The 22,450-nt window shown below is 40.4% G+C and overlaps 1 protein-coding gene across 1 annotated transcript in view; it reads left to right on the top strand.

Moving 5' to 3' along the window:
- Positions 1 to 2,076: 2,076 nt before the first annotated feature.
- arhgap20 (Rho GTPase activating protein 20) overlaps positions 2,077 to 22,450 on the top strand; it is a 32,153-nt gene continuing 11,779 nt past the window's right edge. Inside the window, exons 1-4 of the mRNA XM_063010507.1 lie at positions 2,077 to 2,121; positions 3,807 to 3,961; positions 13,159 to 13,244; positions 19,151 to 19,321. Of these exons, the coding sequence (XP_062866577.1) occupies positions 3,866 to 3,961; positions 13,159 to 13,244; positions 19,151 to 19,321 (353 nt within the window). The 5' untranslated portion in view covers positions 2,077 to 2,121; positions 3,807 to 3,865. The remainder of the gene's footprint in view (positions 2,122 to 3,806; positions 3,962 to 13,158; positions 13,245 to 19,150; positions 19,322 to 22,450) is intronic.

Here is a 22,450-nt window from a genome sequence, read left to right as displayed (position 1 = left end):
TTGAGGTAACATGCCAAACTTCACACAGACAGTGACCACAGGGCTACAGAGCATTATCACAGTTATAGAAAAATATATTCTAATGATTTTCAATTTATAGTTTAGGATGACAAAACAGCTTGAGCCTCTAAGCTAATGCCTTTGAAAAGTCAGGTGTGGTGCTCCAGTTTCACTATTTTGGTTTATGTTGGGTCTGGCATCACCCAGAATAACTACGTGAAGGGAGAAACAACATGGATAGGATGCCAATATCAAGGGGCATGACAGAGTCACCCATTCACTCACTTAGAGTAACCAATCCACCCTCTGCATGTTTTGGGTGGTGGGACAAAACCAGAGTGCCCTCAAAAAAGAAAAATCACATGTATTTGAAATGACCAGAGGCGGGTGTTGATTGAACCCAAGTACTGAGGACATTCACATTCTGTCTGCAAACTTTTAGCCATGTGGTGTATTAACTGATTATATTCATGCTGGTTTTACTACTCATTATGATCTAAAAGTGATGGGTCAGTACATCCTCAAGAGATATTCCATAATTAAGACCTCCCAAAGGAAGAAGAACAAACTTTTTTTTAGTTCTCATTTACTTTTAAACTAATAAGAATGGTCTTGTTGTTGTTGCCCCGGGCACTCGGTTGCCATCTTAACAATCTTTCCTTAATTGTTTCATGAGTTTATCTTTATCTTCCTAATTTGAGGTTTTGAGAGTACCGACTGCTTTAGCACAGTTCATGCCCTACTTTCCCCCTTCTTTAATAAAATCCACATGTATCCCACTTACGCTCAGTAGCCCCTTTTCATCCAAACAGTTTAATGACTCTAATTTTCAGCAATAAAACATTTTTAAATGGTACGTTTGCTGTTATAAATTTAGGATTGAACCTAGCCAAGGTCAGAATGGGTCCTGAGTGTATTCTAACAATACTGGGTGTGAGAGACACTGGACAGGATGTTAGTTACCAAAGTATCAGGACAGTATAATTCATTGTCTGATGCTCATCTTTCCATGGTTTGTTAAATGCAAATTAAAATTTGTAAATGGCTGATCAACTAGATAGTAATTTGTTAATATAAACTTTAATGCCTGGAAAGTTGGGCAGCAGCAAGTAAAAGTGAAAACGTACACCGTTTTAAAACATTCTTTAATAAGCATGTGAAAGCTCACCACTTTGTGACAAACTTTGTGAGAGATTTGTCAATCAGTACAAAAGAACATTCAAAAAATATTATCAGTGTAAAATAGCAAATAATTTAATAACCTACCATGTTGTATGTATGTGTGTGACATTTGAGCCCTCAGATGACATTACTTGTAAAACCTTCATGTTACTGTGATAAATATAACCACATGGGATTGGGAAAAACGTTGTTGCTTAACACAGTCCACCACTGCATCAAGAAATGAAAGCTAAAACTCTATAATGTAACCAGAAAGCCATCAATACTATGCAAAAATGCAGCGTTATCTTGCTCTGCTCATTTCTGGTAGGCTAAAAGACAGTGGAAATGTGCACTCTCCCTTCAGAGAAGTCCAAGTGTTCAGGAAAAACAGACATCAAGTTCTTTGTGACAAGGACCTAAAGGTCCAGCCAGGCCTTACTTCAAAAGGTGCAAAAGGGAACATCTATAATGGCATGAGTGACTTACATATGCGTGAGGGTACCAGTGATGTGGAAAAGTATATTGGGACTTTAGAAAGACACTTTTAAGGTGGTGTCCTTTTCAGCAAGACAAAACTAAGCCCTATCTGTATGCGCTACAACAGCCACAGACCCACAGAGAGTGATTGTGCTTGACTGGCCTGCCTGCAGTCCAGATCCGTCACCTTTTGAAAATATATGGCACATCATGAAAAGGAGGGTCAGTCAATGGTAACCACGGACTGATGAGTAGCTGTAGCATAGTATCAGGAAAACGATCATGGACAATTCTGTATCTCCAATTGACCTCACTTGCACGTCTTTGGACTGTTGGAGGAAACCGGAGCACACGGAGGAAACCCACAAAGACACGGGGAGAACATGCAAACTCCACACAGAAAGGACCCGGACCGCTCCACCTGGGGATCGAACACAGGACCTTCTTGCTGTGAGGCGACAGTGCTCCCCACTCTATCAGGTACGAATGGGCTAAAAAACACCTGCAAAACTGCACAGATTAGTGTCCTTAGTTGCTAAACAATTAAAAAATGTGATCGATAGGAAAGGGGATGTACCACAGTGGTAGGCTACTCTACAGGGGTTGGACAAAATAACTGAAACACCTGTCATTTTAGTGTGGGAGGTTTCATGGCTAAATTGGACCAGTCTGGTGGCCAATCTTCATTAATTGCACATTGCACCAGTAAGAGCAGAGTGTGAAGGTTCAATTAGCAGGGTAAGAGCACAGTTTTGCTCAAAATATTGCAATGCACACAACATTATGGGTGACATACCAGAGTTCAAAAGAGGACAAATTGTTGGTGCACGTCTTGCTGGCACATCTGTGACCAAAACAGCAAGTCTTTGTGATGTATCAAGAGCCACGGTATCCAGGGTAATGTCAGCATACCACCAAAAAGGACAAACCACATCCAACAGGATTAACTGTGGACGCAAGAGGAAGCTGTCTGAAAGGGATGTTCGGGTGCTAACCCGGATTGTATCCAAAAAACATAAAACCACGGCTGCCCAAATCACGGCAGAATTAAATGTGCACCTCAACTCTCCTGTTTCCACCAGAACTGTCCGTCGGGAGCTCCACAGGGTCAATATACACGGCCGGGCTGCTATAGCCAAACCTTTGGTCACTCGTTTAAATGCCAAACGTCGGTTTCAATGGTGCAAGGAGCGCAAATCTTGAGCTGTGGACAATGTGAAACATGTATTGTTCTCTGATGAGTCCACCTTTACTGTTTTCCCCACATCCAGGAGAGTTACAGTGTGGAGAAGCCCCAAAGAAGCGTACCACCCAGACTGTTGCATGCCCAGAGTGAAGCATGGGGGTGGATCAGTGATGGTTTGGGCTGCCATATCATGGCATTCCCTTGGCCCAATACTTGTGCTAGATGGGCGCGTCACTGCCAAGGACTACCGAACCATTCTGGAGGACCATGTGCATCCAGTGGCGGTGCCGTGTATCAGGATGACAATGCACCAATACACACAGCAAGACTGGTGAAAGATTGGTTTGATGAACATGAAAGTGAAGTTGAACATCTCCCATGGCCTGCACAGTCACCAGATCTAAATATTATTGAGCCACTTTGGGGTGTTTTGGAGAAGCGAGTCAGGAAACGTTTTCCTCCACCAGCATCACGTAGTGACCTGGCCACTATCCTGCAAGAAGAATGGCTTAAAATCCCTCTGACCACTGTGCAGGACTTGTATATGTCATTTCCAAGACGAATTGACGCTGTATTGGCCGCAAAAGGAGGCCCTACACCATACTAATAAATTATTGTGGTCTAAAACCAGGTGTTTCAGTTATTTTGTCCAACCCCTGTAAATCTGCCATGGTGTGATGCAGTACATGTCAGTCTGAAGGTCAGTGGCAGTCTGAGTCTTTAGGACCCAGAGGCGCAGTTGAACTGCACAGACCCGATGCGCCTTGAGGAACCAAATAAAAGTTCTCTCTTTAGCCAGACTGATGCGGCTCAGCGCGATGATATGCTCAGTCTCGGTGTGTCTTACTGATCTGGAATATAATCACAGCACATTTCAGTTATTCTCTCAAGTTTTGTTGCTTTAAATAAGCCGAGATCTGTTCTAGATTTGGCTGGTGTATTAACATGAATGCGTCTTTTGTGTTTGGATAAATTGGAGGTTGCGCGCACGGGGGGTTCGTTTGGTTTGGATCGGTCCAACCACCTGTAACAGGCTGAATGGAAACTATGTCACCTCAGCAGCAAATAAACATCAGCCAGAGCCAACCAGTCACCAAGGAGTCCAAAATGTGCGCGCAACTGGACACCAAGCGGGTATGGAAGCCTGATTTTATTATTATTTAGTGTTTTATTATTTTGTTTTGCTTATGTACGCGGTTTAATTTATTATGTCCAAATATAAACTGTTTTGTTTACATATAAACATATAAAAATAATTTCCTATTTTTAACAAAGCAGAATTGTATAGGTACTGTATAAGCTATATTTATAATATTATATTTATATATATATATATGATTCTATGTGTATGATTATTAGTAGTTGTATATCAGCCATAACATTAAAACCACCTCCTTGTTTCGACACTCACTGTCCATTTTATCAACTCTACTTATCATATAGATTGTTAGCCCCCTTTTATGCTGTTCTTCAATGGTCAGGACTCTCCCAGGACCACCACAGAGCAGGTATTATTTAGGTGGTGGATCATTCTCAACACTGCAGTGACACTGACATGGTGGTGGTGTGTTAGTGTGTGTTGTGCTGGTATGAGTGGATCAGACACAGCAATGCTGATGGAGCAATGCTCTGTGGTGGTCCTGTGGGGGTCCTGACCATTGAAGAACAGGGTGAAAGCAGGCTAAAAAGTTATGTAGAGAAACAGATGGACTACAGTCAGTATTTGTAGAACTTCAAAGTGCTTCTATATGGTAAGTGGAGCTGATAAAATGGACAGTGAGATTAGAAACAAGGAGGTGGTTTTAATTATATGGATGATCGGTGTATATATATATATATATATATATATATATATATATATATATATATATATATATATACTTCACATTTTAAACTCTTTATATATATATTTTTTATTGTTTTTATAGTAACTTGTAAATAAAATAAGCTACATTTATTTACATTGTTGAAAAGCTTTCAAATGGTACCTTGTTTGTGTACACTTTTTTTCTAATGTTTTTTAATTATAGATTTCTAATGGGTAAAACGATAAAACAGGTGGCATGGTGGGGCAGTGGGTAGCGCTGTCATCTGCAAGCAAGAAGGGCATGAGTTTGATTTCCTACCCCGGGTTTGTGTGTGTGTGTGTGTGTGCCCTGTGATGGACTGCCAACCTGTCCAAGATGTTTCCTGCTTTTTGTTCAATGAATCAGACCAACCGCGACCCTGACCAGGACAAAGAGGTCAATTATATTTAAGGCTGGCATAAGGGATATGACTCTTTCAGGAAATCACTTTTCTATGAATTAATAAATGCATGAGTAACACAGATTAGATCATAGATCAGTATAAAGCACCTGGCTTGTGAGGAACTGTTATTTCAGAAAATTTTAAATTCCAATAATAATAATACTGAACATTTTGGATATGAGTGTTATGTTTACTTGTTTTAAAATGTCAAACACAGAGGTGGAAAAGTCTCATTCCTTGGTCAGAAAGCTGGCGTCTGAACGTCGCTGAATTCGGTGGTAATTCCATGTTTATGTGGAGTTATTTTAGGGATTCTTCTCAGGCCTAGAATGCCAGTGGTTAGACCATCATGTTTGTCATCCCTGGTTTTGAGTGTTTGGATTTCCCTGTGTGAGACGGCTCACGTCTGTACAGCCTGTATGTGTGTTTATGCGTTTCAGCACAGAAAGGCGGCTTTTCAGCTCGGTCAGGCAGGATCGCTGGCTCAGTTCGTCTGTCTGAAGTAGTACCTGTTCCTCTTTTTCTTCACGTTCACGTCCAGTGCTCAATGTTGACTTTAGACTTGATGCATGGTGTCTTTCATACATAAAGTTACTCAGTGTGCAGGACTGAATCCTGCTACATTTGACTGCTTTATGACCACTTTGTCAGACTGTAATTGTAGTTCTGTCTGGGTGACAGTGCATGTAGTGACTCAGTGAATAAAACCAGTGCACATTTGTTTTTAGGCGTTAGCTGTAAACAGTCTTGCAGCACTTCTATAACTCAGATTATTTAACAGCTTGATGCATGAGTTGCATGCTGTCTCTTGCACGTCCCTTTGATAACAGCATTTTCTGAAAAAGTGCATTTAATAAGTACAGTAACACGAGTCTTATCCAAACGCTGACTGCTGCATGTTCCCTGTGGAAACTGAAAATGATTTGTTTCTCAAAATCAGCCAGTAAAACCTGTACTGACTAATTCTATGGACTTTCAATCTCTTATTAGTCCTTTTTAAATAGTCTTTAAATAAGTAAAATTGTCCAGCATGAGAAAACTACAGAGCTCTACATACACCACACAGCTCCTAAATTGGTTGGTCAGACCTGATATAAGGTAAATGTAGCCCAATCGAGCTGTTAGATGGCATTCAGGTACACTTATCATACACATTAACTAATGGGTATACAATTACTGACTGCTCAACTGTTGCTGTACACTTTGTAACCCCCAAGCTGTACTACATTTATCAATCAAAAGGGTCTCCCATAGGACCCCCACTGATTGGATGTTATTTGGGTGGTGGGACATTTTCAGCACTGCTGACACCAACATGGTGATGAAGTGTGTTGTACTGGTACAAGTGTATCAGGTGCAGCTTTTACATTGATGTCATTTAGCAGCAATATTAATATAATTTCTAAACACCTCATTGTCAGGGCTGAGAGGAGATTAGTACTTCTACCAAAAATATAAAGCCAACAGCGTCCAGTGAGAAAAGTTTAAGGTGCGTTGTAGCCTCACAGCAAGAAGGTCCTGGGTTCGATCCCCAGGTGAGGCGGTCCTGGTCCTTCCTGTGTGGAGTGTGCATGTTCTCCCCATGTCTGCGTGGGTTTCCTCCGGGAGCTCCGGTTTCCTCCCACAGTCCAAAGACATGCAGTCAGGTTAATTGGAGAAACTGAATTGCCCTATAGGAGAATGTGTGTGTGTGTGTGTGTGTGTGTGTGTGTGTGTCTGCCCTGCGATGGACTGGCGCTCCGTCCAGGGTGTCACTGCGTGCCTTACGCCCATTGAAAAGCTGGGATAGGCTCCAGCACCCCCTTGCGACCCTGATAGGATAAGCGGTTAAGAAAGTGAGTGAGTGAGTGTACATGAGTGCTACCAGGGTGTCTGTTCCTAATAAATAGGCTAGAATATGTTCAAAAGTATTTAAAAACCCCAACAACACTGCTGCACCTGCTTCACTCATACCAGAACGACACACACTACCATGTCATTACCATGTTAGTGTCACTGCAGTGCTGTGAATGGTCCATCACCCACCATGGGGGTCTTTATTGATTGATAAGTGGGGTGATGGTGGGAGTTATTGTATACCCACAAAGTTCATCTGTATAGTAGGTGCAGCTTATTACATAACTGCTGAATGTATTTGCCATATGTACCTAATTAAGTGTTGGTGCATCTATAAGCAACAGCTAAAACAATTCATTTATTCATTTATGTTTAAAACCTGATTACTTCTGTGGCGTCTTAAACCAGCCTGAAACACTTGGTGCAATCTATCATGAGAATTAAACACTGTAAGCTCACATTCACATTCAGGGGCAATTTAGTGCCAGTTTGCCTTTGCATGTTTCGAGTTGGTGGCAGGAAGCCAGAATATTTTGTGGAACACTACCTACCGCACCACTGACCCAGGGTATAATTCACAGCTGGCTCGGGAATATCTGGGGATGGAAGAAAATAAATAGTAACCGTGCGTGTGCAAAAGTTTAGATACCCTACTACTGAGTTCTTAGTAAAGAACTTTGGCTGCTATGAAAGCTTGAACACACTCTTTGTAGTCAGCGGAGTCTTTCTACTCATGTCTTAGGAATTTTGTTTTGTTTTCTGACTTGTAGAGAGCGTATTGCTTTAAAATATTTCAGGTTATTATAAAAGCACAGTATAGATGAGATCTACACACACATTCCAGGAGACAGTTTTTATTTAATTTTTTATGGTGGATTTGGAGGGGTGTTTTAATATGTTCCCTGTCCTTAACCCTCAACTGCTAGAATTGTATTTAGACAAAATTGTAATTTGCTTTGGATAAAAGCGTTAGATAAGTGCTGCAAATGTACATGGAGCATCATCATGTCATGTTGTAGAAGCTTTTTTTGAGCTTAGGTTTTTTTTTCTTATTATAATCATTTGCTTCCAGAATTAGCTAATAATTAGTAGAATTTATTATTTATCTTACTCACTCACTCACTGTCCTAACCGCTTATCCAATCAGGGTCGCAAGGGGGTGCTGGAGCCTATCCCAGCTTTTCAATGGGCGCAAGGCACACAGTAACACCCTGGACAGAGCGCCAGTCCATCGCAGGGCAGACACACATATACACACACATACACACACCCATTCACCCATAGGGCAATTCATTGTCTCCAATTAACCTGACTGCATGTTTTTGGACTGTGGGAGGGAACCGGAGCTCCCGGAGGAAACCCACGCAGACACGGGGAGAACATGCAAACTCCACACAGAAAGAACCCGGACCGCCCTGCCTAGAGATCGAACCCAGGACCTTCTTGCTGTAAGGCGACAGTGCTACCCACTGAGCCACTGTGCCGCCCTATTATTTATCTACACATGCGAAATGTCCTGTACCACTGGCTGCCACACAACCCCAAATCATAATAGATTTACCCCCATACCCAACAGCTGGCAGAATGTTCTGTTTATGAAATACTGCTACTTTTTTCTTCACGTACATCTTCATGGTTGTAGCAAAATTGCTGCTTAAGAGGCACAAAGACGCAGGTCAAATATTGGTATTAGCAAATTTTTTTGCTTTTTCTTAAACAATTCTTAACAGATTTTTGGTCCCTGCTGTTGAAACCCATTCTTATAAATAATATAACTATAATATATAGTAAGCATGGTGTTACCTGGCTGATTAGACAATATTCAAATCACACATACCACACCTAAGAATTTAAGTGTATTTAAGAGTTTCAGAGTCTCATCCATTTAAATACTTGCTCCCATTGAAACGCTGGGATAGGCTCCAGCACCCCTGATTGGATAAGCTGTTATATTTTTCAGCCCTGCAGCTTGTCCATGTTTAATTATTTTTGTTTTTATTTGATCTTTAACTTGTTTAATTTATTAATTTATTTATTTTCTATTTTATTTATGCATTTTCTCCCATTTTCTCCCAATTTATCCTAGTCAGTTTGTCCTCCGCTGTTGGGGGATCCCTGATTGCAGTTGAGGTGGGTATATTGCTGCTCACGCCTCCTCTGACCTGCGCACAGCCCTTTGCGGAACCCTTTTTCACCCATGCATTCTGCACAGGCACCTCTCTATCTGCCACACCTAGCAGAACCGTGTCTGCTGCAGGCACTGCCAATTATGCCCGGTAGATGGCGCCCAGCCGACCGGTGACAAACTGAGGGGTTCAGAATCTTGGCGCTGGTGTGCTAGCGGAATATCCCGCTGCGCCACCTGGGCGCCCCTGTTTAATTTCATTTTATGTATTTTTGTGGACTGTCTCTTCCATACCACTTTACCTTACAATGAGACAGAGCGTTTACATTTGTACATTTTTTTATGTTCACTCTTGACAAACTGAGTAAGTCAGTAGGGTGAGCTGGATGTGTTGCCTACGATTTAAATTAGTCTTGCAATAAAAGACTATAAATACTTTTTAAATCTCACTGTTTTTAAATATAGTTTAATTTCACTTTGTATTACACAATAAACACAGTAACTAAACCCAACAAAACTGAAACAGGGAAGTGAATGACTTATTTGTCTTGCAGTCAGCAAATTTTTACCATGCGTTTGCATCCTGGCTTTTTTTTGTTGTGGTTGCCAGGCTGTGCTCTCTATCTTGATTGCTTAAGCTGATTAAATGTCCACTGTTACCATATGCTGCTGTTTTCTCATCTCATAATCAGGAACACACTATTTCTCACCAGTACGTCGAACCATTAAATGTTCCTTTTTTTATGACACCACTAAGGGTTGTTTCAGAAATTTGTACCCAATAAGAGGTGTGTGCAGAATATTGCAAAGTAAACAGAGTCACATTGCTGCTCCGTTTATACACTTCCACTTAAATCAAAATGAAGACTGTAATCAGTTTTCCTGGCCTGGTCGGATCTCTAACTACAGGGTTCAGTTATTTTAGCCACACTAATTGCTAAAATTATACCGTCAGGAGGTCCTCATAGACAAACATTGTCAGAGAATTGGGTCATACTGAAAATCTCAGTGACAGTGTGTCTTTGTCTTTTGAACCAGACAGTTTAATACATTTCTGCCCAGCTGTAAGTGCTATTATTGGGCAGCGGAAACTCCTAGGATGAACAACAGAACAAATAAAGGCCACGCGAGCTTGCAAATGTAACCACTGAGTGAAGCTTAATGCAAAGAAAAATGCCTTTCAAGTTCCAAACTGCCCCTGAAAAGCACCGTCAGCACAACAACTGCTCGTCAGGAGCTTTATTAATTAAATTCTTATATAAAGCCAAAATAATACAAGTTATTATTGTGTAGAATGGTGACCATCAGCTGGAGTGATGTGAATCATGGTTTGTTTTTATGTAACAGTTTTATATTAACTATTATTTTTTATTTATGAATTTTGCAATAGAAAAAGTGTTTTAGTTTTGTGTTGTTAGTATTTATTAGTATTATTTTCAGGGCAAATTATTCTTGTTTTTATTTTATTTTAACATCAAATAATATTTTGGTATTTTTAGTTCATGTATACACTATTAGTTAACTATATTTACCCTTATGTAACCATATTTGTCTTTTATTTATTAACTATTTATTGTCTGTTAGTGTCTGATTGTGTATTAGGGATTAGTCACTGCAGTTAGTTTAGTAAGTTATGTACACTGATCAGGCATAACATTATGACCACCTTCCTAATATTGTGTTGGTCCATTTTCTGCTGCCAGCCCTGACCTGTCAAGGCATGGAGTCTGAAACCTTTCGATCAGAACCAGCATTAACTTCTTCAGCAATCTGAGCTACAGTAGCTCGTCTGTTGGATCGGACCACACAAGCATCGATGAGCCTTGGCCGCCCATGACCCTGTCACCAGTTTACCACTGTTCCTTCCTAGAGCACTGCAGACCGGGAACACCCCACAAGAGCTGCAGTTTTGGAGATGCTCTGACCTAGTCGTCTAGACATCACAGTTTGGCCCTTGTCCAACTTGCGCAAATCCTCACGCCTGATAATTTTTCCTGCTTCTAACATCATCTTTGAGGATAAAATGTTCACTTGCTGCCTAATATATCCCCCCCACTAACAGGTGCCGTGATGAAGAGATAATTAGTGTTATTCACTGTGTCAGTGCCACCTGTCAGTGGTCATAATGTTATGCCTGGTCGGTGTTATGGTTGATTTAAAGGTGATAAATGAATATAACTGTATTAGTGATAAATATTCTATTACTCCATTGTTACACGATAGCATTACAGTAAGAAGGGTCTTTAATCTAGGGAAATTGATGCTTTCTTCTTTATGGCGAAACTCTGAACAATGTCTCTTGCTATAGAAGTGCTGCCGGGCACAATGTGCAGGTCTGTAAAGAAACAGTTTACTAAGTTTGGTGTGGAAGAATTTAACTGACCTGCACTGAGCCCTGACCTCAACCTCATCCAGCAACCTTGAAATGACTTATCACAGCAGCTGCAGGCACGGCCTCTGTGTTTAATCTTATTTATGATTGTTTGCCTGAATTCAAGGCAAAATCCATTATATAGACTTTACAGCAAATATGAGGCTGTTAATTCAACACCATAAATGTCTGTGATGTGGGGAGTGATGGTTGGATATTATCAGATATCAGTTGATACTCAGAGCTCCGATATCTGATATGATATTGTACCCAAAGTGGGATGTGAACATTCCTTCATTTATTTATTCATTTACTGTCTGTTTCACCACCACTTAATTCTGGTCAGGGTTGCAAAGGGTCTGATTTATTGAATGAAAGGCAAGAAACACCACAGACGGGTTGCCAGTCCATCGCAGGGCAATTTCTAGTAGTTACATTTGGCACGACTGCATGTCTTTGGACTTTAGGAGGAAACAAGAGCACCCAGAAGAAACTCATACAAACATGGGGAGAACATACAAAACTCCATAGGGCAGGGGTAGCTCAGTGGTTAAGGTACTGGGCTAGTAATCAGAAGATCACTGGTTCAAGCCCCACATCTGCCAGCTTGCCACTGTTGGGCCCTTGAGCAAGGCCCTTAACCCTCAATTGCTTGCAATGTACTGTATACTTTCAATTGTAAGTCGCTTTGGATAAAAGCACTGCCAATGTTTACACAGAAAGGACCCTGGGAAATCAAACCCAGGCCCTTCTTGCTGTGTGGCAAGAGCTCTACCCAATGCACCTACAGTGCCTTTAATCTCTTTAATAACTTTAATCTCATGCAACAAATTGCCAGCTCACTTAATTTGTCAGTAGTCCAAACCTGTGTGATAAATTGCTGGGTCAGATGTTTTATTTTTAATTACTTTACATAGATAAACAAGTATTCAAAACAAATCAAGGGTTTAATTATAGAGAATCACTGGTCTGTAGAGAATAAAAGACCATCCCAAAGGTACTGATCACACCTTAGAGATCAGTTCAGCTCATTTATAATGAATTGAAACCACATAACTTAGGTCAAGCCACCTCTCTAACCTATACATACTGAGTCAAAAAGGGCAGTTTAGAACAACTACTGTGCCACCATTTGTCACTCTTTCTATGTCCTCGGCTGCTCCCGTTAGGGGTCGCTGGCAGATTGTGATCCGCATTATTGATTTGGCACAGTTTCTATGTCGGATGCTCTTCCTGACACGACCCTCCCTATTTATCCGGGCTTGGGACCGGCACTACAATGCACTGATTTATGCATGTCACCATTTGTCACTCTGAGTTGCAAAAATCAGTGGCTGTGACTGAAGGCTGTGTTGTTGAATCAACCAAATCCAAGGTTACATACACAACACTGTCTTTATGGAGGAGCTGAACAGGAGCCTTTACTAAAGAATTCGCAAAATGTAACATGGAAGACTCATCAGTCATGTGTCAGAAAGTCTTGTGGTTTGTTTAGACTAAGGTGGGACATTTGGTTTGAATTCCAGTTGGTTCGTGTGGCATAAATCAGATAAAAGAAGGAACATTACACAGGTTACAGAAGCCCAGATACTATATATAGTGGTGAAGGCTTACTTTTGTGTGAATGCTTTTCAGCAGTCTGGTCAAGATTCATTTTTAAATATAATTTTTTATTTCATAATTGATTTTAGTTGGGGGTGAGATTGTGAGTAACTGTTTATTTCTCTTTTATTTCATTTGTTATTCCAGAGGACGAAGGCTCTGTCCTGTCGCAGACAGTCGGCTCCTTCCCTGGTCATCAGCAAAGCACTGACCCGATCAAGAACAATATCCAGGTATACAATCAACTCACATTAACATATACTTTCTATACTTGTGTACAACTATAGAACAATCAATAGACCTTATTTGATTCCTTATCCTGACACCACTAAGTCGTGGAATCACTAATCTACATTATTCTATGCTCAGTCTTTATACTTTTATTTAAAGTCCCATGTTTACCAAATCAAACAAGTATGATTCAGTAAATAGAGGCAGCTTCCTGATTCCTGGCACTCTGATCTTCTGTAGTCAGGTTTTGTCAAGTCAATTTCTTGCACAAAAATGGCTTTTTTCCTCTCTGGGGTATTTATATTAGATTATATACAAGATTATATATTAAAAAAAAAAAGTCAAAGAAAAAAAATCATACAATATTGTAGTGGCGGCACGGTGGCTCGCACTGTTGCCTCACAGCAAGAAGGTCCTTGGTTTGATCCCTAGGTGAAGCATATATGACCCAAGAACCAATCTATAGATCAAGAATAAGCATAAATGAGTTGTGAAATCACTTCTTTGACTCCACTGGTACTTAATATAAGAATAAATTCTATGAAATTAGATTTTTGCTTCATGCAGCGTGAGTTGTGTTTATTCGTGGTAGACAGGATAGCATGTGGCACTGCCCTTTGCCTTAAGGCACTCGAACTGAAGTCTTTCAGACACTGGGATGTTTGATGGTGATTTCTCAGAGGAAGCCATGAGGAGATAACAGAAATATCTTTGCTGAGCAGCACATTCTGGCCAAACGGATGTTATTAAATTCTACAGCACGACTTTGACCTCAGGAGTCATATAGGTCTGTGCTTATGTGTTGTCAATGTGTCGTTCTTATTCTGAAACCATGTATGTTATGTAATGACGTAAGTGATGCCTGCAGTTCCTCAGATGTTCATCTGAGTTCTTTTTTGGACTCCTTGATGAGTCACTGATACATTCTTGGTGGAACTTTGGTTGGATAGCCACCTCTTTGGAAGGATCCCCACTGTTCCAAGTTTTCTTTATTAGTGGATAATGTAATATAATTGTCTAATTTTATATAAAAGTATGTGGTCACTTGAGATCGAATTCCAGCCATGGGAATTATTTAGATTTTATTATTATTATTTATAATGATAAATTATTATGGGCGGCACGGTGGCTCAGTGGGTAGCACTGTCGCCTCACAGCAAGAAGGTCCTGGGTTTGATCCCCAGGCGGGGCGGTCCGGGTCCTTTCTGTGTGGAGTTTGCATGTTCTCCCCGTGTCTGCGTGAGTTTCCTCCGGGAGCTCCGGTTTCCTCCCACAGCCCAAAGACATGCAGTCAGGTTAATTGGAGACGCTGAATTGCCCTATAGGTGAACGTGTGTGTTTGTGTGTGTGTGTTTGTGTGTGTGTGTGTGTGTGTGTGTCTGCCCTGCAATGGACTGGCGTCCTATCCAGGGTGTTACTGTGTGCCTTGCGCCCATTGAAAAGCAGGGATAGGCTCCAGCACCCCGTGACCCTAATTGGATAAAGCGGATATATACTGTATATATATATATATTATTCAGAGCTGCCCCTCCTTTTTTGCAGCTATAACAGCCTTCACTCTTCTGGAATAGCTTTTCACAAGTCATTTGTGAGGTCAGACACTGATTTTGGTTGGGAGGATCAGGTTTCAATCAATGTTTTATTTAATTTCAATAGTGTTCATTGGGATTGAGGTCAGTAGTGCAGTGTAGTTGGGTCTTTATGGACCTTGATTCGTGCTCAGTTGTTCTGGGACAGGAAATAGTCCACAGACGGTCAATGGGTTTGACTGAAGCACCAAAACTCAGTAACTAGGATGGGGTGTGCACAACTTTTGGCCATATAGTGTATAATAAATGTATACAGTGTTTTAAAAGAGAATAAATGCTATACAGTATATGTTATATAAAATGAAAGTTTTTCTATCCTGACAATGAACTTGAACCAGTTCTGCAGAGAGCTCGAAGAACTGAATCAGCATGTCCAGCAGTAGCTAAGCTTCTCAGAAGGATAATGGTGGCGGATATATGGGCTAAATATAGTCCTGTGGCCCGTGACACACTGGGGGGGAATAACCTTGTTAAAGCTGCACTGGAAGTTTGGCTACGTTTCTTATGTACCCGTTGACTCATAAGCACCTGCTAATGCTAGTGTTTGTGATGTATTAGTTCCTTTGTTAAGTCTTTACATTCGGGTATTTTTTTCTTTTTTATATAATTTAAGTAGGAATATGATAAATCAGTCTAAACTTTATTATGCACATATTCTAGTCTAGTCAAGTCAAAAGTATTTGTATAGAGTTTTTTACAGTGGACATCAACTTTACAGAATCCAGGACCAAAAACTCCTTGTTGAGCAAACGAGGGCGACGGTGACAAGAAAAAAACTCCCCAAATATTACAAAAGGAACATTTACAGCATCTAGCAGCAAATGAGGGTTAAGGGCTTTGCTCTGGTGCTCAACGTTGGAAACGTGGTGGTGGGGGGGCTTAAACCAGCATCTTACTGCTTACTAGTCCAATATTTTAATCACTAATGCCAAGTTCACACTACACGACTTTCCAAGTCGTCAGGTTGTTGTACAGTTCACACTACACAACTGGATCTCTTGTAATCGCGCTACACGATTGATCGGCGATATGAGGTTTCACACAACACCATCTATCACCAACTGGAATCGCAGGCGAGCTTCTCTGGTCTCCCAAACTAGGTTTTGTCACGAAAACAAATGTGAGAAGTGACGAGGGGTTTAATGATACCACGTCCAAAAATGCATGTCAACAAGTAGCGAGCGATCAAAGTTTGTGCGCTGATGTGCAGCGTAAAGTCAAGGAGAAAAAATAAATGAATCTGAGTGGATTTGGCTACGCGAACAGCAGGGATTCTTCTATAGTGAGTTGGAGGTCAATAAATATTTTTTGCAATGCAGCGTGGGTGTTTTGTTTTGTAGAGAATGATCAGGTCAGAAATACTGTAAAACTTGTGTATGTGCTGATGTATTCTGATATAAACTATATTATGCCCATGTCCCACCTTTTTACACTCCTCCCCTGCGTTTGCCCTCACACCGTATCTTGCGTTCTCATTGGCTGTTCGTCATAGCACCTATTGCCAGTCGGCTAACTCGTATCCAGATATTTGACATGCTAGATATATTTCCTCAGTCGCCAAACAGCTCGGATCGAGAGACCAAAATCAAATTATTTCTAATAAAAGTTAGAACACGTGAATAGCATAACGGATTTTGAGTTTATCATGTATCAGTTCAGTCCGTGGTTGTATACATTTTCTTGTGAGTGTAGACACGGCAGATTCCCATCAAATCTAACCGGAGTGGCATTGTTGGCATGGCAGCTTCAAACCTGCAGGTTTCAGCCTCAGGTGGGTAAAAGGTTCCTGTCAGAACAAAAAACATTAATGTACTTATAATGTAATATGAAAACAGTTATTTATAGTAGTTAACGAGTCAATTGTGCTGAGAATAGCTTGCGATTCCAAAAGCCCTAATAATTAATAAATCATTAATAAATTATCTTGATTAATGCAGTCAGGTCTCAATCCTGATTAAAACGTTTCATATGCACAGAAAATCGTTTCAAATAAGAACTGCAGAGAAATGGATTTTTCTAGAATCTTGGCAACAGAAAAGGTTTGAAATCAGCCTATAATTAGACAGCACATGTGGATCAAGAGTAGGTTTCGAATCAGGGGTGTAATAACAGCACATTTAAAAGATTTGGGTACATAACCAAAGCTAAGGGAGGTATTTATTATGGTAAGCAAGGACTCTATAATGGCAGGGAGTAAACCTTTAAGTAAGCGTGTTGGAACAGGGTCAAGTATACATGACGTTGACTTTGATGATTTAATCAGTGAAGTTAGGTCAGTTTGTGAGATTGGATTAAAGGAATTTAGTTGGATAACATTGTTGGATAAGCCACTATCAGCACTCGTGCTGCTCCAAGGAATTTATTAATATTAATTCTTTAGTTTAGCTATCTCACTCCAGATCTGTTTTTGATATTGTTTAAATTGAACCATAATGCAGTACATTTAATAATGATGTTGTAATGGCAGTTAACCCGGATCAGGTGTGGTGAATTAGAGATCAGGAAAGATTTTCATATCAAAGGTTGGTGACAGAATGACCCAGGTGCCACGCTAAATGCTAAATGAACCAGGACTGTATTGTGGGTTTGTAATCATGTTTACCAGTTGCAGATTGCATCCACGTGTTTTTTCAAAGCCCCTATTTACATTTCCTTGCTTGTTGTGATTTAAAATATGCTTTTCATTGAAGCCTGCATGCTCTTACAATTCCTGGGAGCGTTTATTAGGAACGTTTTGTTTGATTTTTAAATCTTACACCTGAATGTAATTTCTGCATTAATTATAAACTGTTGCTGGTTCTTTAGCTAATTAGTACTGATAGGAAACACATTCTGCCTGAACTAAAAACATACAGTTGTATTTTTTTTTTTTTTTTGCTTTATTAAACAATCTTTTTCAAATTTACAGCTTTTTTTGAAAATAGTATTGCCAAGTTTAATATTTTTCAATCTCACTCACTCACTTTCTTAATCGCTTATCCAGTTAGGGTCACGGGTTTGTGCTGGAGCCTATCCCAGCTTTTCAATGGGCACAAGGCACACAGTAATACCCTGGACGGGGCGCCTGTCCATCGCAGGGCAGACACACACACGCACACGCACACATACACACACCCATTCATCTATAGGGCAATGCACTGTCTCCGATTAACCTGACTGCATGTTTTTGGACTGTGGGAGGAAACCAGAGCTCCCGGAGGAAACCCACGCAGACACGGGGAGAACATGCAAACTCCGCACAGAAAGGACCCGGACCACCCCGCCTGGGGACCGAACCCAGGACCTGCTTGCTGTGAGGTGACAGTGCTACCCACCGAGCCACCGTGCTGCCTATTTTCCAAACTGGTAGAAGTTTGTTCATATCGTATGACATACAGCATCTTTATTGGGTTAGGTTCTTGACTTGCCATTCTCAAGGACACATTTTGTGCTTTTTATACCAGTTGTTTGTTGATTCATTTGTGCATTTTGGCTGACACAGTTGGCTGAGTCTGAAGGTTGAATTTATTATCACCATATTCCAGCTGCAACAGAGACAGTTTCAATACATTACAGTGGGAGAACCGTGTTCCTTCTTACATGCTGTGGTTCTCTGTAAGAATCCACCGCTGGCTGGTGTAAAGATACAGCTAGCTGCTTTACACCTGCTGAAGGAGTCGTGTGCTAGACTGTTGACTCACCATGCCCAGCATGGATGTTATGCAGCCAGCAAATGTTGACAAAATGCATGGAGACATCGGGTGTGTCCAAATTGTTTGTGCTTGTTGCAAGATGTTGTCCTAGGAAAGTAGCAACACTACTGAAATAAAGCTGTCATTAATAAACACAAGTCACACATGGAGGTGTGGAAGAACTCAAGTTTGAGAGAACAGAAGAACACAGACAAAACTCCTCCCAACTCCTAATCGACTGCCTATGTATTTATTTGATGGAACATCACAAGCTTTTTCTATGAGAGGATCTTAATATCTGTTCTTCACATCAGTTCGTTCTACAACTTCATTAACACATACAATGACATTAACACATACTGCTGTAACCACCATCAAAACAGATCTGCCTTGAATTAAAAGCAGATGTATTACTGCCCCCAGTCAAGTGAGCTTTACACTGGTCTAAGTGGTATGTTTTACTTTAACTGTACTTTCATGTCTTGGTGTACATACTTTACTGTAAATGATGTACAAATGGGTTCAGGTTCCTTACTAGTTTAGACAGAAATTGTTTATAATTATAACATCTCATAATTATTGTGGATTTAAATTGTTTTTTAAATCAATCTTAAATGTGATTTTTTTTTATTTCTTCTTGTTTTTCAGGGATAGTTGCCCATCACCAGTGAGCCCAGAAACATGCCTACTGGTGCAGTCGTACCTCAATCCCTCGAGGATGTTTATTTCTCATGCATATGCCCAGCTGAAGACGGGTCTGCAGACCCAGGAGAGGCACCTGTTCCTGTTTACCGACATTCTGCTCATCAGCAAGGCCAAGTAAGACTATGACCAGTGGTTTATCGTTTTATTTTTTAATGTGTTGCAGGCATCAAATTCTAGCTAAAAAAAGCTTTTGTAAGGTCAAACACTCATGTTGGATGATAAGGTCTGGCTTGCAGTGGACCTTTTATTTCATTCCAGAGGTGTTCAGTGGGGTTAGGGTCAGGGCTCTGTGCAGACTACTGGAGTTACTCCCCTCCAGACTTATCAAACTATATATTTATTGAGTCATACTGGAAGTGGAAAAGCCCCCCTACGGTTGCCACAATATTAAAAACATAAAAGAGCATTGATTTGATATAATTAATGTTATATATTTGTTATTAATTGGTGTGGCTAGTAGGGGTGCCACATACTTTTAACCATGTAGTGTATTTGTAAACCCACCACTAAGACAAATGTATTAGCTGAAAAATGCTAAATCTCTGAGAGCTACGCATGAGTGCTAATCCTGGGAAAGATGTTGCCTCCACACTTAGTTTTATTTAGTCCCATATTATGGTGTGGCCCACATCCTCCTTGCTGTTCCTTGGGTGCCTTGCATAACCAGAATGTTCCTCTCAGTAATTACCACCCAAAACAACAATTAACTTGATCTGAGGCCACATCTGGGATCAAAGCCTCTGCAGCCACCGTGAAGTCCGCAGGGACGGCAGTGATTCTCTCAGTGTTGATGCTCGTCAGATTAGTCTGGTGGGGCTGAAATCAGTGCTGATGTTGACCTGCATTTGGTTTTTAGTAGGATTATAATTTAGTCTCATTTTCACATGCTGTTGTAAGAAAGGGGCGCTCATAGAGAGTCTGATGAGATTTGGTAAAGCTGTTGACGTATTGAACGCTATGGACCCTGTACAATTTGTGCTGAAAACCATATTAGCACGGTGATTAGAATTAGAATATTCAAAACATTTAATCAGCACTGCAGTGACACTGACATGGTATTGGTGTGTTAGTGTTTGTTGTGCTGGTATGAGTGGATCAGTTTTTAAACACCTCACTGTTACTGCTGGACTGAGAATAGTCCACCAACCAAAATATATCCAGCCAACAGTGGGCAGCGTTCTGTGACCACTGATGAAGGTCTAGAAGATGACCGACTCAAACAACAGCAATAGATGAGCGATCGTCTCTGACTTTACATCTTCAAGGTGGCCAACTAGGTAGTAGTGTCTAATAGAGTGGACAGTGAGTGGACACGATATTTAAAAACTCCAGCAACGCTGCTGTGTCTGATCCACTCATACCAGCACAACACACACTAACACACCACCACCATGTCAGTGTCACTGCAGTGCAGAGAATGATCCAACACCTAAATAATACCTGCTCTGTGGTGGTCATGTGGGGGTTCTGACCATTGAAGAACAGGGTGAAAGCAGGTTAAAACAGTATGTAGAGAAACAGATGGACTACACTCACAAAATGGACAGTGAGTGTAGAAACAAGGAGGTGGTTTTAATGTTATGGCTGATTGGTGTATTTGTTTCTGCTTTTCACTAAATGTCTCTTGTTCTTATGTTCTATCATGCCCAAATTGTTTCATAACTGCAAATTCATAAGAATTTAAAAGAATCAACTCATACTGATAAATGCTAAAGGTTAGCATGAGGAATTAAGATTCATGTATAAAGATTAAAATGACTGGGTGAGAACATCAAGTGTTGATGGAAACTAAAAGTGCATCTTGAGTGTGCATGTGCTGCAGGGTGTCAATCATTGCTAAATTGTGGTGACTGTAAGGTTTGTCCCCACAGCCAAACAACGCACTTGTGGGTTTTGTTTACCCTGCATTAGATACAGTATGTGCAGATGTCTTGATACAGTGAAGTAAAGGAAGTATTCAAGCATTTCTGCTTTAGTATTTAGCACACTTATTTATAAGTCATGTCAACTCATGGACTATTACTAATAAATAAGAACAATAGGTATGCATACATGAGCACGAACAAAGCTAAGTTTAAAAAAACTTATGCTAAAAAGCAATAGGGTAAAAAGCTTTTTGTAGGATTATAAGTAATAGTGATGGGCCGATCCACATTTTTTCAATTCCGATCCGATTCCGATACACAACTGCCGATACCAATACTTTAATATTATCATGATTGATATTGTGTGAAGGGTTACATTATGAGGCTGAAACCACACAGAACATCATATTAAAAGAGCAACAAAAGCATTTTTGGCGTATCTAGAAAAGCGCTCTATAAATAAAAATAATAATAATTATTATTATTATTTTGTTTATTATTATTATCATTATTAGTAGTAGTAGTAGTAAATATACACAAATGCATTGAATTTAAACTTCTGCAGGTGCTTGATTAAATCAGTTGTGTTATACGACGAAATCTTACTTCCACCCCTTGACACGCTAGCTTTGCACACATTGCAAGTAGCTGTTTTGCGTTTCTGCATTTCCAGACTAAAATATTTCTATACAAAGGACATTTTAGTAAAATAAGCAGCTAATGTTATTTTTTCCCCGTTACTGACTGAAGTTGTCACGGGTTCATGGTTAGATGTGTAATGGAACTTGGATCGGTGACGTGCCTCATGTTACATTATGTTAAGTTACGGCGGGTTTATAGTCCAGCACAAGATGCGGACTGGAATTTGGATCGGTAAGTAGATATCCGACCCGTCCGTCAGATATCCGATCTGTGTATGACGGCAATATCGGACCCGATACAGATCCGGGATCGGATCGGGTCCATCTCTAATAAGTAAGGCCCAATCAAGTGCCTCTTGGTTACTGGTTAATCTGCACTATGAGACGTCCTAGCAATCCTACAGCAATCCAGTTAGCAATCGCTTAGTCAAAATGTCAGACATGTTAAAGTGTAAAGCAGCTAATGACACGACTCAGGTAACCGAGTTTGGAAAACTTTCAACCAATTCTGAGGATAGCGAGGGGGTGCTTCAGGTTTACATTCACTATTAAGGTAGCTGTGCTGTATTGTAGCTTCCATTTATTCTGTCGTTTAATTTATGAGTGAAATTTAATGACTGCCGTGAAATGTGGCTTTTTTTTAAAAAAAAAATCTGTAAAATCTGTGATTTTGGAAAAACATCCAAGGTCTGTGAAATTAAGCACATTTTCCCGTGAATTTAGTTGGGCCCTAATTA

This window comes from Trichomycterus rosablanca, chromosome 15 (genome assembly GCF_030014385.1).
Source record: "Trichomycterus rosablanca isolate fTriRos1 chromosome 15, fTriRos1.hap1, whole genome shotgun sequence".
Classification (NCBI taxonomy): domain Eukaryota; kingdom Metazoa; phylum Chordata; class Actinopteri; order Siluriformes; family Trichomycteridae; genus Trichomycterus; species Trichomycterus rosablanca.
Note: the sequence above shows the minus strand (reverse complement) of the source record. Positions and strands in the feature narration are given on the sequence as shown.